This window comes from Schistocerca gregaria, chromosome 9 (genome assembly GCF_023897955.1).
Source record: "Schistocerca gregaria isolate iqSchGreg1 chromosome 9, iqSchGreg1.2, whole genome shotgun sequence".
Taxonomy (NCBI): Eukaryota; Metazoa; Arthropoda; class Insecta; order Orthoptera; family Acrididae; genus Schistocerca; species Schistocerca gregaria.
The window spans coordinates 212,031,130-212,052,936 of record NC_064928.1 but is presented as its reverse complement, the minus strand read 5'-3'; the positions used below and the strand labels follow the sequence as shown (position 1 = coordinate 212,052,936).

The window sequence follows — 21,807 nt, the reverse complement described above, 5'->3', positions numbered from 1 at the left end:
CCAGGCACTGGAAGGTTTCTTGGGGAATGACAGCACATTCTTCACAGAGTGCTGCACTGAGGAGAGGTCTCGATGTCGGTCGGCGAGGCCTGGCACGAAGTCGGCGTTCCAAAACATCCCAAAGATGTTCTATAGGATTCAATCAGGACTCCGTGCAGGCCAGTCCATTACAGGGATGTTAGTGTATCCGCTCTGCCACAGGCGGTGTATTATGAACAGGTGCTCGATCGTGTTGAAAGGTGCAGTCGCCATCCCCGAATTGCTCTTCAACAGTGGAAAGCAGGAAGGTGCTTAAAACATCAATGTAGGCCTGTGCTGTGATAGTTCCACGCAAAACAACAAGGGGTGCAAGCCCCCTCCATGAAAAACACGACCACACCATAACACAACCGCCTTCGAATTTTACTGTTGGCACTACACACGCTGGCAGATGGCGTTCGCTATAACCTCACCCTCCCATCCGATCGCCACATTGTTTACCTTGATTAGTCACTCCACACAACGTTTTTCCACTGTTCAGTCGTCCAATGTTCACGCTCCTTTCACCGAGCCAGGCGTCGTTTGGCATTTACCGTCGCGATGTATGGCTTATGAGCAGCCGCTCGACCATGAAATCCAAGTTTTCTCACCTTCCGCTTAACTGTCCTTGTACTTTCAGTGCTTCCTGATGGAGTTTGGAATTCCTACGTGATGGTCTGGATAGATGTCTGCCTCTTACACAATAAGACCCTCTTCAGCTGTTGGCGGTGTCTATCAGCCAACGGACGAATTCGGCCTGTACGCTTTTGTGCTGTACGTGTCCCTTCACGTTTCCACTTCACTACCACATCGGAAACAGTGGACCTAGGGATGTTTAAGAGTGTGGAAATCTCACATACAGTCGTATGGCACATGTGACAATCAATCGCTTCACCATGTTCGTAGACCGTGAGTTCCATGGAGCGCTCCATTCTTCTCTCTGACGATGTCTAATAACTACTGAGGTCACTGATGTGGAGTATCTGGCAGTACGTGGCAGTACAATGTACCTATTATGAAAAACGTATGTTTTTGGGGGTGTCCGGATACTTTTCATCACATAGTGTATACCTGTCTCACACCGTTGTTATCTTTCCTTATGAGATTGCAATGCTACCTCACTGCAGGACTTCTGGCCAATCAGTACGTCTTGTGGGGTTATTAGATTGAGAGCACAAGATTGCAAGGGATAAGGATAGAGGATACAATTGTTTGTGTCTTTATTTCTCGTACTTTCGCAGAATTTGCCAAACAGATTTACGAAACTTAGCAGTAGACCCTATTGTGAAAGCACAAACCTCTTGGCTACTTAATCATTGGAAATACGTCGACGTACTACTGTGTCGTATTTTATCTGACCATTTACGTATTATCTTATTTGGAATCTGTTACTACGTCGGACTGGAGGAGCAGGGTCAGAGATTATATTCCCGGCATAATTATAGTGTTTGATTATGTACGTGGCGAGTAAATTTTTGTGTGATAGTGTAGTTGTTGTAAAGAGTGTTCTAAACCATCATTCCTTTTGTGAAACAAACACTAACAAAGAGATAGAGGGGCTGGCCAGTACTTACCTCAGCTCAGTACAGCCAATAGGTACAAAAAACAGAACAGAAAATTTACATACCCTAACTTTCGGAACTCTGTTCCTTCGTCAGGGAGGAGAGAGGGGAAAAGGGGGATGAAGGGGAAGTGGATTCAGTTACTCACAACCCAGGTTATGAAGTAACAGGGGAAAGGTAAACAAGGAGGGTAGCAAAGATGCAGGCATGGGTGTCAGAGGGAAGCCAAAGATATTCTACTGTAAGTACTGTGCCAGCTACGAACCGAAGAGGATGCACACAGAAGTAAAGAGGTGTATAGTATAAAGATAAACACACGCATCTTTTGATCCTACATTGTTGTATTTATCTTTATCTTTATACTATATACCTCTTCACTTCTGTATGCATCCTCTTTGGTTCGAAGCCGGCACATTACTTACAGTAGAATATCTTTGGCTTCCCTCTGACACCCATGCCTGCATCTTTGCTACCCTCCCTGTTTACCTTTCCCCTGTTGCTTCATAACCTCGGTTGTGAGTAACTGAATCTACTTTCCCTTCTTCCCTATTTCCCTTCTCTCCTCCCTGACCCAGGAACAAAGTTCCGAAAGCTAGGATACGCAAATTTTCTGTCCTGTTTTGCGTATCTAACGGCTGTACTGAGCTGAGGTTAAGTACTGGCCAGCCCCTCTATCTCTTTGTTAGTATTTGTTTCACACCTTTATATGAGATTTTCCATTAACCATCATTACTTTTCTAATGTAATATTAATTCATTTGCTACGGAAAATGTTGGAACACTCCCTTTCTGTTTTAGTTAAACTGCCCAGAAATAGTCTAAATTCACGAAATGCATCTGGTTTACTGGTAGGAACCGCTCTATTGATATCAAATAATTCAGCTCTTTATTGTCATGAAAAATTCTCCTTTGAAGAAAGTATACTATTGCTGTTGTTGTGGTATTCAGTCGTGAGACTGGTTTGATGCAGCTCTCCATGCTACTCCGTCCTGTGCTAGCTTATTCATCCCCGAGTAACTACTGCAACTTACATCCTTCTGAATTTTTTTAATGTATTCATCTCTTGGTCTTTCTCTACGATTTTTGCCCTCCACGCTGTCCTCCAATACTAAAATGATGATCCCTTGATACCTCAGAACGTGTCCTACTAACTTATCCCTTCTTCTAGTCAAGTTGTGCCACAAATTCCTCTTCTCCCCAATTATATTCAGTACCTTCCCATTAGTTACGTGATTTACCCACCTAATCTTCAGCATTCTTCGGTAGCACCACATTTCGTAAGCCTCTATTTTCTTCTTGTCTAAACTACTTATCGTCCATTTTTTACTTCCATACATGGCTACACTCTATATAAATACTTTCAGAAAATAGTAGACTATTATATGGTCTTAAAATTGATGGGAAAATACTTGAGAAATGACTATTCCTTAGTAAACGGTAACTACTTTTCAGAATAATTTAATAACTTTATTTACTTTTTCCTGGATATAAATTATTTTAAAAAATAATTCTGATTGTGTTGGTTACCTGTATCAGTTTCACTGTTCATAGAATAAAATTCAGAGACATAATTCACACAAATATACCTGCTCCCACCATAGTTCCTTTACCACAGTGTCATAATGTCACAATAACTAAAGATTGAAACACACAGCTGCAGGTGTTTATTCATATCCTAGGTATGATTACTCGTCTACAAACACCAATACAGAATAACACCGAAAGACTTACGTTGCCCAGTCTGAAACTCGTGCGATCAATAAACTGTGCTACATTCCGTCAAATATTTAGTCGAGACATGTTTAGAACGTTCAAAAGTTCAAATTAATATTTCCGGTCTCCCAGTAACGGCAGCTGCCTTTACGTGTACAACTTCAACTGCGCTGTGAATCGTAGAACATAATATTCAGGCTTCTTACCTCGACAGCATGCATTCATACATTCAAACGTTTGTATTGTGACTACCTAGAAATAACAGCAGCTATCTTGTCTGTTCTTATAGGCTGAGAATTGTGTGTGTTCCCTAAGACATCGCTTGAGACTACTTTGAGTTAGTGTCGTAATGTCTGCGTAAAACTGTATGTGTAGTCATGCGCCCGCATTAATTTAAATGCTATGTGATTGCGGTACCTGTAATTATAAGTTAAGATTTGCTGCTGCTTGTGAATATTATGGAAGTAAATCGAATTATTTTCTGTGTGTCGCAGGATAAACAGACTAATGACCACCAGCTCCAAGGGTGGATTAATAACATGGAACATCTGAGAGACATGCTGGACACACAATTATGGGGCTGGGTACAGGATATGGAACATATCAGCGAGCAGATGGCGAACTACAAGGTGGAAGAGGACGTGGACAAGCCTGGGATGTATATAATAAGGTATAAGCCAGTTTGTATTGAAACATTTGTCCAATCCATAATGATTCGCTAACGTTTATTTACTATTAGGCGAACTACTGAAATTATTTAATTGAGGACGACGTAATCAAATGTGAAGGATTGACAACAGCAAGGCCTGGGATGTATATAATAAGGCATAAATCAGTTTGTATTGAAACATTTGTCCAATCCATAATGATTCGCGACCGTTTATTTACTATTAGGTGAACTACTGAAATTATTTAATGGAGGACGAGGTAATCAAATGTGAAGGATTGACAACAGCAGAGGAGACGGTTACAGCAATTAGTCGTTTGGAGATTACGATTAGTTTTCAGTTTCTGTGCTTGTCTTTTGTCTCAAAATGGGCTAAATATTACGCAGCGGCTGAGTAGAGCCACCCATTACAATGAGCGAGTGTTACTACTCGGGATAGCGAAAATACTACTATAATTTATATACATACTGATAACCTGTGAATGCTTGTGTTACCTGACAAGAAAGTTGAATATGTTGTCACCATAATATAACTGCACGGAACTACGCAAACGCAACGAAAATAAATAAATAAATTAGTAAATAAAATAAAGATAAAATAGTCACCTACGGGAGAAATCAATCTGATACCGTGTAATGTCGCTTATCACAAGTTGCGACATGGTCACGGGCTAAAACAGTGATCCAGGAAGAGTAGAAGGAATTTCATTTATTTTCTCCACTGATCACAAAACTTTTGGCCCTTAGTCTACCGGGTTCTGTCAGGAAAGACATTCTTCAGATATGTTTTATTACGTGTCGTTGGTTTTATTCCATTACAACATGTTATAAACCAGATCTGAAGATGGTCATTGCTGACCAAGACCGGTAGTCATAGGACCGAAATTTTTTTGGTCATTGGCTGAAATAAGAGAAATTCACCCTCAATCGCATATAGCCTATATGTTGTTGTTGTTGTGGTCTTCAGTCCTGAGACTGTTTGACGCAGCTCTCCATGCCACTCTATCCTGTGCAAGCATCCTCATCTCCCAGTACCTACTGCAACCTACATCCTTCTGAATCTGCTTAGTGTATTCACCTCTTGGTCTGCCTCTACGATTTTTATCCTCCACGCTGCCCCACAGTACTAAATTGGTGATCCCTTGATGCCTCAGAACATGTCCTACCAACCGATCCCTTCTTCTAGTCAAGTTGTGCCACAAACTTCTCTTCTCCCTAATCCTATTCAATACCTCCTCGTTAGTTATGTGATCTACCAATCTAATCTTCAGCATTCTTCTGTAGCACCACATTTCGAAAGCTTCTATTCTCTTCTTGTCCAAACTATTTATTGTCCATGTTTCACTTCCATACATGGCTACACTCCATACAAATACTTTCAGAAATGACTTCCTGACACTTAAATCTATACTCGATGTTAACAAATTTCTCTTCTTCAGAAACACTATCTTGCCATTGCCAGTCTACATTTTATATCCTCTCTACTTCGACCATCATCAGTTATAGCCTATATAACAGCATCATTTCAGTGAGGAAGAGCGTCCACAAGTCATGTGGGTATCAGTAAACGAATAAAAATGCTACGTAGCAAAAAAAAAAAAAAAAAAGATGTTCAAATGTGTGTGAAATTTTATGGGACTTAACGGCTAAGGTCATCAGTCCCTAAGCTTACACACTACTTAACCTAAATTATCCTAAGAACAAACACACACACCCACGCCCGAGGGAGGACTCGAATCTCCGCCAGGACCAGCCTCACAGTCCATGACTACAGCGCCTCTGATCGCTCGGCTATTCACGCTCGGCATTTACGTAGCGATGAAGATTAAACAACATTGGTTGTAGCCATAATTTTTTGTATCTTTAAATCCGTTCATAGCCTAGAGCTAAATACTATAAGTTGCGAGCATAGGGCAACAGATATGAGTGGCCACTGGAGGACTTATGGGGCCACGGAGTAATGAAGTGTGGAATCTCACTCTATGGTGAGTATATCTTGTGGGTAACAAGCGAAAAGTTTTGCTTTACTTGCATTTTCAGGGAGGAGCAGGTTGTTGGGAACGAGTGGGCGATGAGGGAAGAATTGTTGTTAATAAGTCAATACGAAGCCTTCCAGTCCCAAGTTGAGTTTGTGGGTCGTGTTGTATCGATTTTGGAGCATGTCTGTCGCCAGTGCTGGGATGTTTCGGCATTGAGGATATCGCGGTCTGCTACTACTGGTTTAGGGTTAGCGTTCTTGCCTCTAGATCCTGGACACTTGGGCATGATTCCCACCCAGATCATGGATTTTATCCTCCGGAGGACTTGGTGACTGTGTTGTCCTCACCATTTCATCTTATCATAATCGACGTGCAAGTCACTGAAGTGGCGTGACACAGAAAGTGGTCGAATTAGTCCAGATGGGGTCTGTTGGCCAATAATGCCATACGAACATTTCATTTTCATTTCAACGATATTGTGGATGTGTAATTGCCAGCGATGTGTTTGTGTGTCCAGTGATGCGTGTGAAGGAAATGGCAGGAGTGGCTGCAGGATTCTTAGTATGTTTCTGGAGCTTGTGACGTGCGGAGATGTCTGTGGGATTCATGGAATGTGTGTGTGTGTGTGTGTGTGTGTGTGTGTGTAAGAGAGAGAGAGAGAGAGAGAGAGAGAGAGAGAGAGAGAGAGAGAGAGAGAGAGAGAGAGCTTGCAGCTGCAGTAAAGTTATGTTGTAGGAAAGAAGTAGTGTTGGTGGTAACTTCATGGTCTGGAGGGTGGCAGGGTGACAAGTGATGTGAATATGGATAAAGTCCCAGTAAGCATCCCAGATTTTGTGGTGGAGTTCTTGGATTGTTTCAGGTGGGTTACTGTGGAGCAAGTGTGAAGGTGGGGTGACGAGGGTTATGGTTGACCATTGGAATGAGCTGTGATGGCTTCCATTTGGATAAAGGACTTCTGCATTTATGTATTTGAGGAGCTTTTTGGAGGTTTCACTTTGAAGATGGGTGAATCAAGGAAGTGGACTAGATATCGCAGAATGTAGATGAGCAACTGTTGAATTCGGCATGGGAACTGATGTACAGATTCTGATCAGCAACAATAGTATGTGGAGAAGGTCTGATGAGTGTGAATGAAGAAATTGTATGGACAGATATAGATAGTGGCACTGGCGACTATTAGGGTGGTAAAATACATTCTCAGCAAAGTTGAGACACATCAACCTAGGGTGGCTTAATAATTTCATTTCTGTTGTACCGATTTATGGAAATCTGACAACTGAGCCGATTTATAGAAATCTGTCCCCTAGTCTCATGGAGAATGATAACGTTTGTGAGGATCCGGACACTCATACACATCTAGTTTTGTTTCCTCTGTCTCTTTAGTTGTGTGTTTCCTTATTTAATGAGTTGCACACCACCACAATGGATGAGACATGGAACATCTGGAAATCCGTTTGCAGATGGCAGACATTTCCCTAGGGCGGGACGATTTCTACGTTGTGGAATGGGCAGTGCACTGATTGCATATCAGGCGGTAGGATCTGCCAGTAACGCCGCTCTCTCACAATATGCCGTGTCGTCCGATGAGGCTCCAGGTCCAAGTAATTATAGACTTGTCCAGCACAGCAGAGGCGAATTCCTAAAAAGCCCAGTTTGCGAGCAATGTCCCAAGTCTGGTCAATGCAAAACAAATTAGTTTATGAGCTGTTATCCCCGTTAATAAGAACCTCTTGATCGAGTGGTTTTCACCTTCCAGTAAAGATAGACGAAGCCATCTAGGCCAAAAGATAGCAATCTTGCTCTGTTCGCTTGGGAAACCTATGTAGCAGTTACTGTTAACGTTTTCCTCTTTTTTTTGGTGAGGGATGGCGCCATCTGGACGCAAAACCATATAAACTGCAAATCAATAATTTTAGATAGCAGCACCTCTTTGGGTGGCTTAAAAGGTATCTGCTAGGTAGGATGTTGGAGCTCCATTTCCAAAAATTTCAATGGGTAGTCTTTGGCTGAGGCTTCTCATTGGTGGAGTAAAGTTTGTGTGGGTTACTGTGGGAAACACTATGACAGAGAGGAGCATAAAATTTGGAAGATTTGTTTGGAGGATGTGGAGGAAGACATTCCATCGAAAGACCCAGATGAGCAGCAGAGAACTGCACTTGAGAATCACCTCGTCACCTGATGAGTGATAAGTTGTTGCTCTCAGCAGGCCACAGTGGAAGCAGGCTTTGCCGATTTGAACCTTCGATTCTGGTGAGAATAGCTTGAAATGTGGATTGTTGTGGTAGGAGAATTGTTCGATGTTTTCTACTACTTTTTTAAAACTTGATTAGACTACATGGCTTGATATTTCTTCTTGAAAAATTGGGTTCATCTATGACAAAGATAGTTTAAATATTTGCATGTGAAACCAAACCTTTGTTGCCTGGTATGACTGAAGCTATCATTATGCACTCAACAGCAGTTTATGTATTTCTGGGAGAAAAATTGTTGAGAGAGTCATCATACATAGGCCAACCAGTCAGCCAAACTCCTATGCTGAGCGCTCCTTTCCCATCCTGTTTGTGTGGGCCGTCTTGTCTATGGTCTGGGTGGGTTGGGTTGCTGGCGGACCTCTAACAGCTTACCCTGATCACTGCCTGCCATTCCACACTCCGCCTGTAGAGGAAAGTGTGGAGGTAGGGCCTGCCACACAGTCACAGGCAGTGTGTCCTCACACTGTTATAAGGGTTGGTGTCCTGCTCAGTGGGGAGAGGGGATTTTTATTTTTTTATTTATTTATTATTTATTTTTTGAGGGCGGCAGAGGGTCAGCCGATCAGCCTGGCTATGAATGGTTGGTTTAAGACTGAGTTACATGCTCCAATTTTCACTATTTCCTTTTTTGTCTTATTAGTCATTTCATTGTGTTTCCTTCATGTGTATGTCCTCCTAAAGAGTAAGTAAAACAGGGGTCATTCTGGACCAGTGACTTCAGTTCTGTAGATAGACCAACCTTAATTAATAATCATTAATAATTTTGTAACAACAGGGACCCAGAACTCATTCAGAATGGCCATTCTTTCCTCATATGCAATCAGTTGACAAATTCAGTTACGTACCTGAGTTAATGGGGAGTAATCTGAGTCTCGTTTGGTCCATCCAGAGTAGATCACAAAAGAAACAAGGTTCTTTAGCTCGATTCAGGGTCTTTCAAAGTGTTCAGCAGGATGTCTGAACAGAGTTTTGGCCATGTGGGGGTGTTTCTGGCGTGGGGCGACTGTGTAGGGTTAGTGGTCCACTACTCCACATATGGCATTGCTACTGTGTGTGGGGGTTATTGGTTTGCTATAGGTTATTGGAGACAAGCAGACAGTGTGGTGCAGTAAAACCATGGATAGTCTGCTGGGTGAGCATGTTGGTGAGCTGGACGTTTCTGGAACAGATGTTTGGTAAAGGATAATGAACTGATACACTGGCATTTGGGTTGAGGTAGCATTCCTTGATAAGCTGTAGAATGTGCAATTGATTGTGGGTGAAGGTGGTGGTTACTTTGAGGTGGAATACTGACTGGACTGGGCAACTGGGGTGAACTGGTGTAGGATTTGGGGAAGTTCAATAGGGTGAATGTTTCTGAGGACTGTGGTGACAAGTCCGACTAAAACTTTGGATGGTAGGAGAGTCTTTGTGGAAGTGTATGGCCATCTTGCAGATGAGCTTTCGATGGTTTGACTTAATAATGTTGGAAACAAGCGAAAGCTCTGTTTTTTGACTGTTTGTTGCTCCTAGTGGATTCTGAGAAAATATGTACTAAATTAATGGTACTGTGGATGTTATGGCTGTGGACAATGGCTGATATATATATATATATAATGTGTGTGTGTGTGTGTGCTGGCGTTGATTTTGTGCAAGACCTCCTCCACTGTGATCTGAAGATTGGCACCGAAGATCTCGATAGTAAGTGTGATATTGCATTGCCTGTGTTATTCCGAATTACGATGCGCATGGTTTAAGACGTACGAAAGTTTGGATCTGGCCGTGAGTCCCGCTCAGATAGCTAAACGATAAGGCGACCACTCGCGACAAGCGGGAAACTGGGGGTCGAGTTCCAGTCTGGCACAAATTTTCCATGTCGTCTTTCCATTATGCAGCTGATGGTAGTCCATATTCACAACTGAGAATACATTTCATGCATTAGATGGTAAGTGCTGGTGAGTGGTGTAGATCGTGTCATCTGAGGAGATGATGGGACATTGTGTTGAGGCTGACGCTGGAATCAAAGGCTGAAGACCTGCAGAGTAGGTGGGTGTAGAAATGGGGCGATGGACATTTATGTATTTTGTAAATATTTTTGGATTTACTGTAATAGGGTTCTGAAATTTATGTACCGTCAAGACAGCACGAAGATTACAAGCTGGGGGAGGTGAACTGAAAAGTACAGGTGGATATACTGGAAAACAACAGCGGTTTGTACTGGCTTCATGTTTGTGAATCCAGTAAATTCCTTTATTTTATTTTAGGCTTATAGTTTATCTGCGCTATTTCGTCTGTGTGGTCGTTTGACTGCGTCGATCAGATTTGTGGGAATGTAGGCGGCACTAGTTGGCTGTAGGCAGGGACATTAACGGAAGCTTGTGGTCGTGATGGTCGGTGCAATGGTGCCGAATACGGTTGCAACTGCAGGCGTAGGCAATGGAGCTGACGATGGGCGAGTCGTGGTGCTGGGACTGGAGATGGTTTTGGTGATGGAGCTGGCGATGCCGGTGGTGATGGTTACTGCTGGTTGGACCTCGGTGAGAAGTCGCAGATTGTAGGACTATCAGGAGCTGCTGAATTCTAGTGGAAACGGTGGAGTTTTGGTAACGTCCTTCTAGTTCATGTGGGACAGCATTATTCGCAACGTGTATGGCTGTAATGTCACCATTTACAGTAGGTCATCCGAAAACTCCACCAGTCCACATAATTACTGCGGTTGCATTATATCTGTAGCAATGACTTCAGGGCAACAGAAACAGTGGGCCGCACACTGACCCCCAGGACAGCCCTGGTGCATCACTAACGACGACTGCCTGCCATGGTAATAATCTTCCAGACATTTGTACAGAGACTCTGGGCACTCCAATTTCCTCTGGCGAGTAAAGGAGTACAGTCACCAGAGGTTGTGTAAGGCATTTATAACGACAATAATCAGTGAAAATCGCATTATTTATTTCGTCCTCTGTCGACACATTGTTCCGTGCACCAATGCACGTGCAGCGAGACTGTGTATGGTAGTCAGTATTCTATCGTTACTGGTATGTAGTAAGCTGGTAAATTGTTCATTAGTTTCTAACCTTTTCCTTATGCTTTTATTCACTGGAAATTACATACTCACCTCCTTCCTGCACTGAAATGTATTCTTCGCTTACCTTAGGGAAAGAATCCGTTGCATCACATCAATAGCATCCACCTCCTGATCTCCGTCCCCAAACAGACCTCCCTGTAATCGTGACCTAGATCATCTGGGTCATGCAAGAACGAATAGGATTTATCATGGCAAAGGCTTCTAAATGTGCCTAGCTCTTAAGTGGAGTTGAAATAGAACTGTACTTCCTAGCACAATGGCCAGCACCGGAATCATTGCAATAAAATGATCTATTAATGTCCTAGAAAGGATTACTTTCTGGTGAAATGGGAGACTCAGAAATCTAACTGTATCCGTTATCAGGCACCTTCGCCCTTTAACTGAGAGTGTGGTTCCCAAGTAACGTTGACATCCAAAGACCGCTCTATTCAGCGTGCGAGTTCTTTGCGTTTTAATTGGCCATATTTAAAATTTCCATCATTCATAGGGTTATGGGGAATGCAGGCGCAGTTAGAAACGAACTCAGACTGCAGTTACTAGTATGTACTCTTCATCTTCTTACACCACCATCATCAGATGTACTCCGTACCAAACGTCGAATCCATGTGCTGTACACTCGTCTTAGGACCATAGCTTATGAACCTGAATTGTTCTGTGATAACTTGCACTGTCAAACGTGAGAACCACAGCACCACTCACGAACAAACAGTCCAGCGATTGGTTGCAGAACTATGTACACGAACATTTGTATGCAGTAGTGATGTGTTATTTTGTCATGTTTTATGCCATGAAACCTATAGTGCTCCAAATCAAGGTACAAATAGGCGAAAACGGGCAGTGCGAAAAGCAGGGATTTCTGACAAATGTGCATGCAGACGACACGTGCGGATATGAGCAGAAACCAAACGAAAATGCAACCAGTGACAATTGTTTCAGTGAGTAAAACCAAACGTGAATGTTAAAAGAAATACACGTTTCAGTGGTTGTAAAGGAGGACTTAAAGTACCTTTCCCCTTTCAGTAATTCTTTTTCATGTCTGGAATAAGAATTTTGTAATTTTGTTTTCAAAGACAAGCTTTTTCATATAGCAGAAACCAAAATTGGACTATCCAAAACCAAGTTATGGATTGTCAACTAAAGGGGATACTGTGACTTAAAGGTACAATGTTTAACAGTTTTCAGATTTTCTTATTCTGTAGTTTTAAAATCTAGAATTACTGTGACATCTGCTCTTAGATAATATACTTGTAAAATATTTACGAACATTTATTAGAAAAAACTGTACAAAAGTGGAATGGTGCTGGTGAAATTGTATTTTCACGTAAAGTTTACTTCCTATGGAACTATAGATAGTACATGTACCCGCTTGCAATTTGTACAAATATGGAGATCGCATTTGGTGCACTGTATGTGCTTTGCACCAGGATTTTTGTATCTAGTTGCTGATTTCTGTTGATCAAAGCATGGTAATTGATTCACAGGGTCATATCAGACGTCCTCGAGCGGTTTCAGTTCATTTCTTCGTTCTTCATGCACAGATACTTCTGTTGCTTTATTTGAGGATCTGCTTCTCTTCTTTATAGTCCGTTTTCGTGCCAGAATTCGCGATTCTGCGATATACTTGTTCAGCAGCGCATTCTTTCCATGACTTCAGACAAAGTAGGTTCTTCCAAAATGTAATTGTTAGAAAGTAGGGCCTATATCAAAATAACGCTCACCGTCATGATTGTCTTCATCTAAATCCTCCTTAAGGTAGTCCATTGTCTGGGAAAGTTCAATATTGCCTGTAGCCACTGAAGAAAAATTGTTATCATCTTCAGATATATCACTATTTTCCTGAATTAGTAAAATCTCTTCTACACTGAGCTTTTCTTTATAATTCATTGTTGAAGTAACAACAAGTAATTAATAATAAAAAACTACTGTAGAAATGAAGTCAAATACACACAAAGCAGCACACAAACAAAATGTAGATTGTGGTTGGCAAGAAGAGATGAGGATGACGACAGATACTTTGTCCACCGTCGTTGACGGTTTACAATTGTTTGAAACTTTGCCATGACAACTGCAATTTTAGTGGCTTATAATTATAACTAGTTTTTAAGTTATGGAAACCAGAATTTCATTGAACGCTTAGAAAAAAGTTAGCAATATAGTAAAAGCTAAGTAGTTGCACTCAGCCACAATCATTGCGTGCCTTAGAAGTTAAAACATCGTCAACAGATGGAGCCTTGTAGAAGAAAACGTGCAGTACAAAGTAAGCTATCCCCAGTGGACTACGAAGCCTTTATAACGAGTACATAGACTGAAAATAAAATCATCCACTACATTTGACAAATACACCGAAAGGGTTACGTGATCAAACATTGTTGTCGTCAGCTGCATTAACTGCAATGGGCTGGGCAAGTGCAAATATTCGACGGTCCATTAACACTTATTGGTAAGATGTCATCCTTCTTAAATAGTTCTACCTTCAGCACCCTTAGGAAACAGAATTATTGCAGCTGTCCCATCAGTTAATCCAAATAAGGTACTTCCTTGCAGTTTAAATCTCTTTACTTGACTGTAACTAGGTCCCGGAAGTTTCAAATCAGTGCACTCTCTGCTACAGTCAGGAAACAATGCTATAGCCCATTTATGTGTAGCGTTATTACTTACAGGAGTGCTAGACCTTCAAGGTATGTACGAGAACTGTGAAATCTGGAAAGTAGGCAAAGAGGAAATATTGTTACGGCACTGAATTTTATTTTTTATTTTTTTGGTCATCAGTCTACTGACTGGTTTGATGCGGCCCGCCACGAATTCCTTTCCTGTGCTAACCTCTTTATCTCAAAGTAGCACTTGCAACCTACGTCGTCAATTATTTGCTTGACGTATTCAAGTCTCTGTTTTCCTCTACAGTTTTTGCCCTCTACAGTTCCCTCTAGTGCCATGGAAGTCATTCCCTCATGTCTTAGCAGATGTCCTATCACCCCGTCCCTTCTCCTTATCAGTGTTTTCCACATATTCCTTTCCTCTCCGATTCTGCGTATAGCCTCCTCATTCCTTACCTTATCAGTCCACCTAATTTTCAACATTCGTCTATAGCACCACATCTCAAATGCTTCGATTCTCTTCTGTTCCGGTTTTCCCACAGTCCATGTTTCACTACCATAGAATGCTGTACTCCAGACGTACATCCTCAGAAATTTCTTCCTCAAATTAAGGTCGGTATTTGATATAAGTAAACTTCTCTTGGCCAGAAATCCCTTTTCTGCCATAGCGAGTCTGCTTTTGATGTCTTCCTTGCTCCGTCCGTCATTGTTTATTTTACTGCCTAGGTAGCAGTATTCCTTAACTTCATTGACTTCGTGACCACCAATCCTGATGTTAAGTTTGTCGCTGTTCTCATTTCTACAACTTCTCATTACCTTCGTCTTTCTCCGATTTACTCTCAAACCATACTGTGTACTCATAGACTGTTCATTCCGTTCAGATCATTTAATTCTTCTTCCCTTTCACTCAGGATAGCAATGTCATTAGCGAATCGTATCATTGATATCCTTTCACCTTGTATTTTAATTCCACTCCTGAACCTTTCTATTATTTCCATCATTGCTTCCTCGATGTACAGATTGAAGAGTAGGGGCAAAAGGCTACAACCTTGTCTTACTCCCTTCTTAATACGAGCACTTCGTTCTTCATCGTCCACTCTTATTATTCCCTCCTGATTGTTGTACATATTGTATATGAGCCGGCTCTCCCTATAGCTTACTCCTACTTTTTTCAGTATCTCGAACAGCTTGCACCATTTTATATTGTCGAACGCTTTTTCCAGGTCGACAAATCCTATGAACGTGTCTTGATTTTTCTTTAGCCTTGCTTCCATTATTAGCCGTAACGTCAGAATTGCCTTTACTTTTCCTAAAGCCAAACTGATCGTCACCTAGCGCATTCTCAATTTTCTTTTCCATTCCTCTGTATGTTATTCTTGTAAGCAGCTTCGATGCATGAGCTGTTTAGCTGATTGTGCGATAATTCTCGCACTTGTCAGCTCTTGCCGTCTTCGGAATTGTATGGATGATGCTGTTCCTAAAGTCACACAACGTGAATAGTCGTTTTCTTGCCACTTCGCCTAATGATTTTAGAAATTCTAATGGAATGTTATCTATCCCTTCTGCCTTATTTGACCGTAAGTCCTCCAAAGCTCTTTTAAATTCCGATTCTAATACTGGATCCCCTATTTCTTCTAAATCGACTCCTGTTTCTTCTTCTATCACATCAGACAAATCTTCACCCTCATACAGGCTTTCAATGTATTCTTTCCACCTATCTGCTCTCTCCTCTGCATTTAACAGTGGAATTCCCGTTGCACTCTTAATGTTACCACCGTTGCTTTTAATGTCACCAAAGGTTGTTTTGACTTTCCGGTATGCTGAGTTTGTCCTTCCGACAATCATATCTTTTTCGATGTCTTCACATTTTTCCTGCAGCCATTTCGCCTTAGCTTCCCTGCTCTTCCTATTTATTTCATTCCTCAGCGGCTTGTATTTCCGTATTCCTGATTTTCCCGGAACATGTTTGTACTCCCTCCTTTCATCAATCAACTGAAGTATTTCTCCTGTTACCCATGGTTTCTTCGCAGCTACTTTCTTTGTACCTATGTTTTCCTTCCCTACTTCTGTGATGGCCCTTTTTAGACATGTCCATTCCTATTCAACTATACTGCCTACTGCGCTATTCCTTATTGCTGTATCTATAGAGTTAGAGAACTTCAAACGTATCTCGTCGTTCCTTAGAACTTCCGTATCCCACTTCTTAGCGTATTGATTCTTCCTGACTACTGTCTTGAACTTCAGCCTACTCTTCATCACTACTATATTGTGATCTGAGTCTATATCTGCTCCTGGGTACTCTTTACAATCCAGTATCCAATTTCAGAATCTCTGTCTGTCCATGATGTAATCTAATTGAAAACTTCCCGTATCTCCCGGCCTTTTCCATGTATACCTCCTCCTCTTGTGATTCTTGAACAGGGTATTCTCTATTACTAGCTGAAACTTGTTACAGAACTCAGTTAGTCTTTCTCCTCTTTCATTCCTTGTTCCAAGCCCATACTCTCCTGTAACCTTTTCTTCTACTCCTTCCCCTACAACTGCATTCCAGTCGCCCATGACTTTAGATTTTCGTCCCCCTTTACATATTGCATTGCCCTTTCAATATCCTCATACACTTTCTCTATCTGTTCATCTTCAGCCTGCGACGTCGGCATGTATATCTGAACTATCGTTGTCGGTGTTGGTCTACTGTCGATTCTGATTAGAACAACTCGGTCACCGAACTGTTCACAGCAACACACCCTCTGCCCTACATTCCTATTCATAACGAATCCTACACCTGTTACACCATTTTCTGCTGCTGTTGATATTACCCGATACTCATCCGACCAGAAATCTTTGTCTTCCTTCCACTTCACTTCACTGACCCCTAGTATATCTAGATTGAGCGTTTGCATTTCCCTTTTCAGATTTTCTAGTTTCCCTACCACGTTCAAACTTCTGACATTCCACGCCCCGACTCGTAGAACATTATCATTTTGTTGATTATTCAATCTTTTTCTCATGGTAACCTCCCCCTTGGAAGTCCCCTCCCGGAGATCCGAATGGGGGACTATTCCGGAATCTTTTGCCAATGGAGATATCATCATGACACTTCTGCAACTACTGGCCACATGTCCTGTGGATACACGTTACGTCTTTAATGCAGTCGTTTCCATTGCCTTCTGCATCCTCATGTCGTTGATCATTGCTGATTCTTCCGCCTTTAGAGGCAATTTCCCACCCCTAGGACAAGAGAATGCCCTGAACCTCTATCCGCTCCTCCGCCCTCTTTGACAAGGCCGTTGGCAGAATGAGGCTGACTTCTTATGCCGGAAGTCTTCGGTCGCCAATGCTGACTATTTATCAAAATTTAGGCAGTGGTGTGGATCTAACCCGGGACTGAAAACGTTTTGATTGTGAATCAAAGACGCTACCCCTAGACCATGGGATTACACTGAATAGTAAGGGGTAAAAATTAGGAAACTGTATTAAACCTCATCACATTGCCACGATCAAGCTGAAGTCATGTCAGGGAGCAGAGGAGGAACTAGGAAGCTAGCTAGTATGTTGCAAGTGGGTCTATCTCTTTCACAAGAGCATGCAGCAAGGAAGTGTTACAGCAGTTAACATCCAGTTTTAAACGAATATAACAGAATAAGGACGACAAAAAAAAATGGTTCAATTGGCTCTGAGCATTATGGGACTTAACTTCTGACGTCATCAGTCCCCTAGAACGTAGAAGTACTGAAACCTAAGAACATCACACAGATCCATGCCCGAGGCAGGATTCGAACCTGCGACCTTAGCGGTCGCGCGGTTCCAGACTGTAGTGCCTAGAACCACTCGGCCACCCCGGCTGGCTTACAAGGACGACATATGGAGTCATTACGAAGTGAGCCTCATGTCATAGCGTCAGGTCAGCTCCCTTTAAATACCCCAGCTGTGGCCATGAATTGATCATGGGGTCATTAGCATTCACAGTAATAGCACTTGATTACATTATTACGATACTGTAGAGAATCTACGTACTAGATGCCCTATCACAGTCTACAAACTAGCCAAAGATGTACTTCATGTGATGAACTTCATGCTGCTCGCCACCTAACATACTGTTGGAGGAACTACATGTACATCTATGAGCCGTAATAAAAATTGCTGTTTTGAAGAGCGCGCCGCAGCGCGTAGTGTAAAGTATTCACCTTCAATTTCTGGCAGTGACGCCGCTGTGGCAATCACATCTTTGTTGTCTCCCTCTGGTGGGAAAGGGGTAGTAGCCTGTTCACGTGCATTTAAGGGGCGCTATGAGCTCCACAGTCCAGGCGATCATTGTAGGCAAAACCACCCCTTCCTTCCACCTCCTTGATTTCTATCTCACCGTCTATGGGCGTCCTATCGCCCTCACTCCCACCCTCAAGTGTCTTGGCGTCACCCTCGACCGTCGCCTCTCCTGGACCCCCCATCTCCGGACAATCCAAGCCAAGGCACACTCCCGACTCCATCTCCTCAAGCTCCTTTCGGGCCGTACGTGGGGTCTGGACCTCTCCATCATCCTCCACACCTGTAAATCTCTCATCCGCCCTATCCTTTGCTACGCCCCCCCCCCCCCCCCCTACATTTTATAAATCCCTCCGAATCGTTGAACGCCATGCTCTCCGCCTCGCCTATCGCATCCGTCTCCCCTCCCCCACGCGGATCCTGTACGATCTGATTCTGTTCCCCCACCTCCTCCTTTTCCTTGAAAGGATACAGATCCTGTACACCTCCCACAAACACGACGCTCCTCACCCGCTTATCTCGCCCCTCCTCTTCCACCCCCACCCGCTGCCGTGCCTGTATTCCCACATCCCACCAGGTCTCCATCTCTCCACCCTCCTTACCCTCTCCCAAGGTGGCTTCTGCCAGCTCCCCCTCCCTGATGATGTCCTTCTCCCCTCCTTCTATCCCTCCTACCAACTTTGATCCTTTCCGCCCCCACTTCCTGTGTCCTTTCCTTTCGGCACCCTCCCTCCCTTCCCTTCTCTTTCCTTTTCCCCCATCCCCCTTCCTCTGCCCCTCTTCCCCCAGGCTCCCCCCTTCCACCCTCCCCATATCCCCCCAGCCCATGGCATCTGCCCTCCCTCTCCCTCTCCCATTCCCTTTCCTCCTCCTCCTCCTCTCTGGGCAGGTCCCGGACACGTACACGCTCAGTGAACATTCGCGCGCCGGAGATCATCACCAACAGTGTCTCGTGTGTGTGCTTTCTTTTTTTTGTGTTCTTCGCCGTCACGCCACCACTGTTCACGTGTGCCGTCGCCGTCATCCATGTCATCCATGTTATGTGCGCCGTCTCAACTAGTGTTAGTGATATTTCTCGTCTAGCGTGAACGGCTCCATGTTTTTTGTTTTTTAGTGTCTACTATTTTTGGCCGCCGTTTTGATTGTTTTTCTCTGTACCTCCTATATGTACTACTTTTTGTCAAACTCAAGGCTGAAGAGCGGCGTACTCGGCTGCTGACAGCCCGCCTTGTATAAGGTGATAAAAATATCAATAAAGAAAAAAAACAAAAACAAAAAAACTCCGCAGTCGGTCAGTCTGTCAGTCTGAGTCGGTCAGTGCAGTCTGTCAATCTGGGCGAGTCTAGTCAGTTGGTCAGCCAAGTTAGTCTGGGTCTGTCTCTCGTCCGCGTTGGTGAGGCGGTTAGTATCTGTCTGTCGTCCGGAGTGCTAGTATGATAGTCTGCTCGAGTGTGCTCGGGCAACGGTCATTGGCGGTTGGATTGGTCGGTTGGTTGGTCGCGCACTGAGACACGAGATGACTTGTCCGCCTTGAGCGTCGGCGCATGTGAGTTCCCCGCGTTAGTCCAGTGGGCAGCGTCGTATAGAAAGGGGTAGTGGCTTCGCGGCCGACAAGAGAGCAACAGAGGCCAACCCACGACATCGGTCTGGCCGCGGCGAGCTGTGACGCCGTGAGACGAGAGATCGGCGCGCCTTCCTGTGTCCGTTGAAGCGGCTGGCAGCGGACGGTTCGGGAGAGCGTTTCGGGAGTGCTGCGCCAGGTCTTTGCCAGCAATCGCAGTTTATTACAAGTGATTGGAGATATGTTGTTTCATTTACTTGTTAAATTCTACTTGTTTTCTTGATGAGGTCACCAGCCGCTTTGTTTTGGGGTCGTTCCGTCATTCTTCTCCGTTTGCCCACGCGCGGGAAGGTGGTTATTGTGAATTGGGTGGTCTGTTTTTTTCCCTTGTGCGAGGTCAGAGCAATCTTCGGTTCGGGTTGTTTAGTATCCCCCCTCCCTCCGCCCCTCCGGTCAATCTGCCATAGGTTAATAGCTGCCTCTGTCGTGTTTGTCGGATTCGGTGTTAACGAATTTATAGAATTAAGGCCGAATTCCTGAAATATGTTTTTATCTTGCCTATCATCTTGCGAGGCAGTATATGTGTAATGTAGAGCATGTTGTTCATTTTATGTAAGTCTGAATTTCATGGGTTTTATTTAAATAGTCATTTTTATAAAGTTTACACCCTTCTACCGTAAGAGCCCTTTTAAAAACAAATTGCACTTTTGGTGGAAAATAAGTTCTTAGTGTGAGTGTTTGTACCATTTCCATCCCTCGTACGGGCTGCATAGTTAATGTGTTTGTGTGAGTTGTTAAAATTTTTAGTTTAAAGTAATCTGGTGTGTTGCAGATTTACACCAGTGTAGTTTTTCAGAGGTCGTTGTGAGCGGTAGTGACTACGACCGCGTTGAAAGGGGGAGGAAGTTTCTCAGCCCGAACGCTCCTACTGTAACAAAAAAAAAAAAAAAAAAAAAAAAAAAAAAAAAAAAAAAAAAAAAAAAAAATCTGCCTCTGAATAATTGTAGCTTGATATTTCGAGGGTGCTTTTATGCTTATAATTTTAAATATGTTTTGAAAAAGCTTTTAGGAATAAAATTCACATTAACGGACTGGTATCTGGTTCCTGGTTCACGCCAGATGAAAACCCAGGTAGAATAACTGTCCACAGTATACCTGGACTCGTCCGTGAACATAACCAGGGACCACTGTTCCAATGACCATGTACTGTGTTCTTGACACCTGGCTTTACGGGCTCTCCTGTGACCAGGGGTCAGTGGAATGCACATTGCAGGTCTCCGGGCGAATAAACCATGTCTGTTCAGTCGTCTGTAGACCGTGTCTCCGGAGACAACTGTTCCAGTGGCTGCAGTAAGGTCTCCAGCAAGGCTACCTGCAGTACTCCGTGGCCGTTTGCAGCCACTAATGGTGAGATATCGGTCTTCTTGTGGTGCTGTACACTGTGGACGTCCCGTACTGTAGTTCCTGGACACGTTTCCTGTCTGCTGGAATCGTTGACACGATCTTGAGATCACACTTTGAGGCACATGGAGGGCCAGTGCTACGACCTGCTGTGTTTGACCAGCCTCCAGTCGCCCTAATATTCTACCCCTCATAACGTCTTCAATATGTGTCGTTTGAGCCATTTTCAACACACAGTCACCATTAGCACGTCTGAAAACGTCTGCACACTTACTCGCTGCACCGTTCTCTGACATGCACCAACACACCTCTGCGTATGTGGACTGCTGCCAGTGCCACCGTGCGACGACCGCAGGTCAAATGCACCGCATGCTCAAAACCTCGAGGTGATTTAAACCCGCAAACCGCCCACCAGAGCGTTGTTTCACCATGTATCAGCATTATCCTTAATTTATGAGCATGAGTGTACATCAGGCAGACATTGCCAAAATCTGTGATTGCTTACCTTGCGACTTGTCAAGTTATATCTACCTCGCAGAAAATTTCACACAGTGCATCTGTTACAGGATTGTGCAGGTCTACTTTTTTTGTAATGAGTGCGTTATTTTTAAAGTACGCCAGGAATGTATCCCACGGTTGCAATGCCTGACACAACACTCGCCACAGTTCCTGATACAGTCGCAATTAAAACCTACTACGTACTTCCATTAGAACGTTACTCCACTACTGCACAA

The 21,807-nt window shown here is 43.4% G+C and overlaps 1 protein-coding gene across 1 annotated transcript in view; it reads left to right on the top strand.

The window, feature by feature from the left end:
- Positions 1 to 21,807, top strand: part of LOC126292152 (uncharacterized) — a 69,192-nt gene that overhangs the window by 37,996 nt on the left and 9,389 nt on the right. Inside the window, exon 5 of the mRNA XM_049985991.1 lies at positions 3,787 to 3,962. Within this exon, the coding sequence (XP_049841948.1) occupies positions 3,787 to 3,962 (176 nt within the window). The remainder of the gene's footprint in view (positions 1 to 3,786; positions 3,963 to 21,807) is intronic.